The sequence below is a fragment of the Phalaenopsis equestris genome, unplaced genomic scaffold, assembly GCF_001263595.1.
Source record: "Phalaenopsis equestris unplaced genomic scaffold, ASM126359v1 Scaffold000745, whole genome shotgun sequence".
NCBI classification, from domain to species: domain Eukaryota; kingdom Viridiplantae; phylum Streptophyta; class Magnoliopsida; order Asparagales; family Orchidaceae; genus Phalaenopsis; species Phalaenopsis equestris.
In genome coordinates this window covers 623,404-630,802 of record NW_018165185.1, presented here as the reverse complement: position 1 = coordinate 630,802, position 7,399 = coordinate 623,404, and the positions used below count along the sequence as shown (strand labels likewise).

General features: G+C 37.9%; 1 protein-coding gene across 1 annotated transcript in view; it reads left to right on the top strand.

The window, feature by feature from the left end:
• The window catches only part of LOC110030634 (ribonuclease 2), a 67,594-nt gene continuing 60,195 nt past the window's right edge, over positions 1–7,399 (top strand). Inside the window, exon 1 of the mRNA XM_020733441.1 lies at positions 1–247. Coding sequence (XP_020589100.1) covers positions 48–247 — 200 coding nt within the window. The 5' untranslated portion in view covers positions 1–47. The remainder of the gene's footprint in view (positions 248–7,399) is intronic.

Genomic DNA, 7,399 nt, shown 5'->3' with positions numbered 1-7,399 from the left:
ATAGGCACGGAGAAGCAACATTATGCTCTACAGTCGGGGGAGAAGTAATGGCGATAACGGTTTTCAAAGCTGAAGTTCCAGCTCTATGCCTTCTTGTACTTCTCCTCGTTGACGCGGCCGTTTCTGCAACCACCTCCGGGGATTTGGCGGTGCAGCGAGAATTTGATTACTTCGCCCTGGCTCTCCAATGGCCTGGCAGCTATTGTCAGAGGACACGCCATTGCTGCTCTTCCAATGCTTGCTGCCAGTATTCTCTTAACTTCTTGATTCCTGTTAATGCAATGGATTGTTATGGATTTGCTGGTACCATTCTTGTGCTATGAGCGAATCGAAGTTGGAGATATGCAAAACCTTTATAGACCATAAAGTGCCGTGCAGATCCTTTAGAAGTCATAATTCAGAGATTATGTTTCTAGCCAGTGAGTGGGTAACGTTGGAGCCAAATTTTTTTATGGCGAGTCCCTCTTTGTGGAATGTACGAGTCCTTGATGAGAACAAGGATGAAAGAAATGAGAAAAAAGATGAAAAAATAATAGTATTTTATTCAATCCAAAACCTTATAGTATTGTAGGTATCTTGTGCTAAGCTATACAAAAGGAATAAATAAATAAATACATGACTGAATTGTTACAGACACGTAGACACATCTATCAAGGTCCTTGAGAGTACATGTGAAATGTTGTCTTGGAGAATTCTTTAGAGGCTTATGTGGGCTAATAGATGAGGTATTCAACTGAATAGGCGAGGTCTTCTAGCCTAATAGGTGAGTCCCTTTTGGATTGGGTGAGTAGCTTCTAGGCTGAGGTAAGTGACTTTTAAACTAGGGCAACTAACTTCTGGGCTTGGAAGTGCCTTTGAGCTGGGTGTATGTGGATGTGCACTGCACTAATTTCTTATATAATTGGGAATCACGCTTATATGGAAGAGAAGAAGACTAATGGCCATTGGATTTTTAATGTGATTTTGCTAGCAACAAGTTGTACATGTAAAGAAAAGTTTCCGGATTGGATTTCTAATGTGAAATTTTTGAGAAGCATGGGACGAATCATTGCCGTGGTCATTTTGCTAGCTTGAACAAGGTGCGTCTGATGACAGCTATCTGTTTCCTTGGATTGAGGTCTTGGTTGATTCAATAGTCAGGAATATGGATTAACTTCCTTGATGCTTTCTCAGACTTCCTAATACTAAAATACATCCAACAAGTAAAGTGAAAATGAGCTTGGAAGTGTCTTTGAGCTGGGTTTTGTGCTTCTGGTGAAGTTCCTTCATGGACAAGGCAGATAGTTCTTTGATCTTGCTAGTTCCTTGTTTTCATTTTAAAATGCACATTGCAGTTGTACAAGGAAATTGTCTTTTTGCTGTAGATGGGACGACTAAAGTTAATGTCAAAAGCTAGAGTTGCACCTGCTTCCTTAGGATGGATGTGAAGTAGGTAATTTCAAACTGAAATGCTAATGATTATAAAAAAAAAGGATATTTTTGTATTTAAACGTTGTGAAATGCCAAGGATGGATGTGGATGTGCACCGCATTGATTGCTTCTATAATTGGGAATCATGCTTATATGCTAGACAAGAAGACTAATGGCCATTGGATTTTTATTCTGTCTTTTCTTGCAACAAGTTGTGCATGTAAAGAAAAGTATCCGGATTGGTTTTTTAATGTGAAATTGTTGAGAAGCATGGGGTGAATCATTGTTGTATTGATTTGGCTAGCTTGAACAAGGCGCGTCTGTAGACGGCTTTTTGTTTCCTTAGGTTGAGGCCTTGGTTGATTCAATAGTTAGGAATATGGATTAACTTCCTCGATGCTTTCTTAGACTTCCTGATACTAAAATACACCCAACAAATAAAGTGAAAATGAACTTTATCAATTATCATGCAATATCTTTTGGATTGAAGAATGCCAAACTTATATATTGAAGGATGGAAAATGCTTGTTGGGTTTCAAAAGGAACTAATATGAGGATATTTGCTCATGAATTTCTTGTGAAAAAGAAGCATACTTGTTTGATATGACACTTTTATAACTATAAGGCAACACAAGTTCAAGCTTAATATCATCAGTGGTCTATTTGGTGTGTCTTTAGGTATATTTAAAAGTAGCTGTAGAATTATTATGGGAAATCATATTGTTTGAAAGTTGTTGTGGTTGATATAGGCTTTATGCCTTTAAAAAAATCAGGATAAAAGTTTTCTTGTAGCTATCATACTCTAACATGTCTGATTTTAAAAAAAATTATTCTCATCGTTAAAATTTTAGAAAACAACAATAAAATTATAACTAAATCGAATTATGACAATTGACTGAAAAATAAAACTCGGAAATGGCGACCTAAATGGATCCTAAGAGTGTGTTTTGTGCCACTTCAATTTTGTTTCTTGGTTATATCATGGGGGACAAAAACCAATCCTTAAAAAGCCATAACAATCTAAGAGACTTATCTCTATAGAAAACAAACACTGTATAGAAATTGTTATGTTACCTTACAAGTTAAATAAGTTTAGGCGTGCGCTTGTACGCATATATATATATATATAATATATATATAGACACACACACACATCTACATATCTATATATATCTATACATATGCGTGCATCTACATAAATATACATACATGTACATATATGTATATTTGTACTTCTACCTATGTATATCTCTACTTCTACATGCATATAAATACATCTACCTATGTATATCTATACATCTATGGACACACCCACACCCAACCACTATATATATATATATATATATATATATATATATATATACTCTGCTCTCATAATTTTTGTTTTTTTCTCGATCGAGAGAGATATCACCTTACCTCCACCGGAGGACATTTGGATAGGCTCTACTCATACGGGCTACTGGCAATCGGTTTTGCTTGAAAAACATCCTTATTACTATAGGCACTGTAGCATGTTTGGTCATGGCTCTGAGCATTGTTTCCATTTACATCCTGAATTAAGGAAATTTTCTACCCATAGACCGTCCCCTGGAGAACACAAATCTGCTCTCCCTACACTCTTACAACCACCTATACAAACTGCTGATTCGGCTGACCGCCCTGCTGAGGCTGTAGCGGTGGCCTGATATGGGGGATGCTGAGGTGACTCTAGAGCCTTTACCCGTAGATGTTACAGTTAATGATTTGGTTGAACCCCCTGTTTTCACTGTCCTTCAAACCGAGCCATCCAATCACCTCCCTGATGCTCCTGATCCCTCCACTCACACTATCTCTTCACAGCAGGATCCTACAACATTTGCTGTCTCTGTTCTTGAATCCGAATGATAAATTCAGAGATACAGCAGAAAACGTGGAAGAAGGAAATCTGAAATACCGAAATTACCACAATCAAATACTACTGATGTCACTTATCACTCAGAAGGTGAGCACTGCCACCTACCCTCTAGGATTATTAGAGGGGAGGGTGTCATGGACCATGTTTAATGTTTTGGTGTGGAACATTAGAGGAGTGACAGACCCTCACTCCTTTAATTGTTTAAAACATTTATGTAGGATCCATAAACCGGGCATCCTTGCTATTTTGGAACCTTTTATTTCAATTCATAAAGATAACATCCTTAAGAGGTTCAAGGGGTATTCGCACTTCTGCAATGTGAATAGCAAAATTTGGCTCTTTTGGAAGAAGGATATCACTGGTAATATTATCGATGATAATGTGCAATATGTTCTCATTCAATATCAACTTCAACTGTTTTCAGGTTGGGCTACGTTTATCTATGCTAGCTCTCACTTAAGGGATAAATTTCTTCTTTAGCAACAACTTACTCATATGGGGGCTGAAATAAATGATAATTGGTTCGTTTGAGGCGATCTAAATATGATTATGTCGCTTACAGAGAGACGGGGTGGTGCTAAGGTTGACACAAATCTTATTAATCGTTTCTGTGATCATATTGACGAAGCCGACCTTTATGACTTAGGTTTCTCCGGTCCTCCTTACACTTGGCGGAGGGGTTTCATGTTACAACATTCAGACAGATTCTTGGGAAATTCTCAGTTTTTAAGCTACTATAATATTTTTCAAGTCAAGCATTTGAATCATGCTGCTTCGGATCATAATCCAATCTTGCTAACTTTAGATTTTCATTCCAAGCCTTCTCGTTATCATTTTAATTTCTTAATGTTTGGGCTACTCACATTAATTTCATTGACTTGATTAAACAGGTTTGGGTCTCTAATGGAAGTGGGAATCCATGGCTTACGTTGTGGCAACTGCATATGAATGTGGCTTTTCATTTAAAAAGATGGAACATTGACACTTTTGGTAATGTTCACTCTTGGGTGCTAAAGGCACAACATGAGGTAGATGATTTAGAGGCTCAGGTGATTGCTACTCCTACTCCTGATCTTGGGTCTAAACTCGCGGATGCCCACCACACTCTTTTAGAGGAAATCTCTATTGAGGAAGATTACCTCAGACAGAAAGCTTGTGATATTCATTTTAAGAATGGTGACAGAAATACTAAATACTTTCATGCCACTATCAAACATCGCCGGAACATAAACACTATCATCAAAATTGTTACTGAAGAGGGCTGCACTCTTACTAATGTTGATCAGATTGGATCTAATGCAGCTGATTATTTCTCCTCTTTATGCTGATACTCCCCCTATCACTGATATTATTTCTGACTATTTTGAGGAACAAAGAGATATGATCTCCAATCTCTCTTTATCGGACCCCCCTACTGAGTTGGAAATTTTCAATGCCATTAAAGATATTAGCTTGCAGAAAGCTCCTGACCCTGATGGTTTCCCCTCCACTTTCTATATTTCTTGTTGGGAAATTGTAAAGAAGGATGTGGTGCTGGCTATTCAAAGATTTTTTCAGGGAGTTGACCCTACAAAATATTTCTCTGCTGCCTTGATTGTCCTCATTCCTAAGTCTACCGCCAATTAACACTGGAAGGATTTTAGGCTCATATCATTAACCTCAGTCATATCTAAAATCATTAGTAAAATGATTGTGGCTCGCCTCCAACCTCATCTTCCTTCACTTATTTCTCCTCAACAATCGACCTTTATTAAAGGTCGTGATATTTCTGATAATATTCTCTTAGCACAGGAAATATTACAGGATCTTGATAAAAGTTGTAGGGGTGGCAATCTGGTGATCAAACTTGATATCAAAAAAGCCTTTGATACCTTAAATTGGGACTTCATCGTCAATGTTGTTAAAGCTAGAGGTTTTAATACCAGTTTTTGCTCCTTGATTAAAAGATGACTCGCCAATAATTACTATTCTGTCTTGGTCAATGGAAACTCTTATGATTTCTTCACTGCTTGACGGGGCATCAAACAGGGAGATCCTCTTTCTCCTATTATTTTTATTTTAGCTTTTGATTATTTCTCTAGGATGCTCAACAGTTTCCAACTCTTACATCCACATGTTCAGTATTCCAACAAAGCTAAAATGATGGTCTCTCACCTTGCTTATGCAGATGATGTTATTATTTTTACTAACGCTTCTAAGCTTGCCATAAATCAGGTGATGGGGCTCTTACAGGATTTCCAAAGCTGCTCCGGTCTTCGTTTCAATAGTGACAAATGTCATTTGTTTTTTGGCAAACAGGTTAAGCAACATATTATTCAATGAGGTGTTATGTTTACAGGTTTTCAGAATGTCTCTCATCCCCTTAAATATCTTGGGGTGATTTTGATAAGGGGGAGAAGGAAACAGATGCATATGGATGATGTGATTGATAAAATCAAACGTAAAGTGAATGATTGGAGAAATGTCTTTCTTTCCACTGGGGGCAGAATCTCTTTACTTTCTAGTGTTCTCCAGAGCATTCCTTTATATGCTTTGCAAGTGTTCAATCCCAAGAAAAGTGCAATTAGTACGCAATTAGTACTATGGAAAAACTCTTTAATAACTTCCTTTGGGTGGGGAACGATGCAAAGAAAATCTGGTGTAATTGGTATAAAACTTATAAGCCTAAAGAGGCTGGTGGTCTCGGCTTTAAAGCACTAAAGCATACTGTGGAAGTGAACCTCTGTAAGCTGAACCTCAAATTTAGATTGGGTTCCTCTCTTTGGGCCATGTTTATGAGGCTAAAATATTGTGCTAATATTCATCCTTCCTTGGTCTCTTGGAAGGTTGGAGATTCTCGTATTTGGGAAACTGTGGTGAATGCTAGAGACACGACAAATGGTTTCATTTTTTGGGATATTGGAGAGGGAAACATTTCCTTCTGGAATGAAAATTGGGGTGCTTCTCACATTTCTGGCTTATCTCACTCCCCTCTTTCTAACTCTCTATTGGTCTCTGATTTTTTTGATAATGAGGTTTCGTACTTTTCTAAATTATGCTCTATGGTTGGGGAACAAAATGCAAAGCATATATTCATAATCCCCATCACTCATTCTCATAGAGATCTCCCCATGTGGAAAAGAAGTAGCTCTATATCAATTTGCAAGCTCATTTATGACACTCTACACTCACATCGTGACTGGATATGGGTGAAATGGATTTGACATAAATATTTATCTCCCTCTATAACCTTTTTTCTATGGCGTTATCTTATGTCGTTAATCCCATTGGATGACATTCTTAAGCTTAAGGGCTTGAAATTAGCCTCTAGATGCCCTATGTGTAGAATGAAAGAGGAGGATATAACACACAGGAGGATATAACACACTTTCTTTGAGTGTGTTTTCTCGTTGGAGCTCTGGGATAAAATAGGCGTTCATTTTGGTTTCTCTTGGACCCATAGAGGATCTTTAGCTAGTTATTTATGGCAGTGGAAGGATTTTGATGCTTTTATGGGGAGGTTTCCCCTCCCATTATTGGTTCTGTGGTTCCTTTGGAACTCCATAAATAGTTTTAAATACCACCCTCTCCCCCCTCTATTACTATGGTTGCTGCATATGTCATTGTCTATTACAATAAAGCTTTAAGAGCCAGCTCCTCCGTGGTTAAAACCACTAAGGCCCCTCGGCTTATTGTGTGGGCCCCCCGCATGCTAATTATGTGAAATCAAATGTTGATGGCTGTTGCGTGCTAATTGGGGGTCTTTTTAGAAATTTTGAAGGGAAATGCCTTCTCTTTTTCGCTTCCTCTGTTATTGCCGAAACTTCTTTGGCTGTTGAATGTTGGGGAGTCTTTTTAGCTCTAGTGGTGGCCAACATCTTTAATTTTCGTAAGCTGGAGGTGGATTCAAAAATACTTTATGATATTTTGGTTGGTACTACCTCTCATCTTTGGGATTTAATTAGTATTTTTAAAAGAATAATGATCCTTATAGCTGATAAACATCTTGAGGTTAGATGAAAGTTTATTCATAGAGAGGGCAACTCTCCTGCGGATTGGCTTGCTAAAAATGCAGGGGAGACTTGTCACGTTGGCACACATCCCACTGCCCATCTT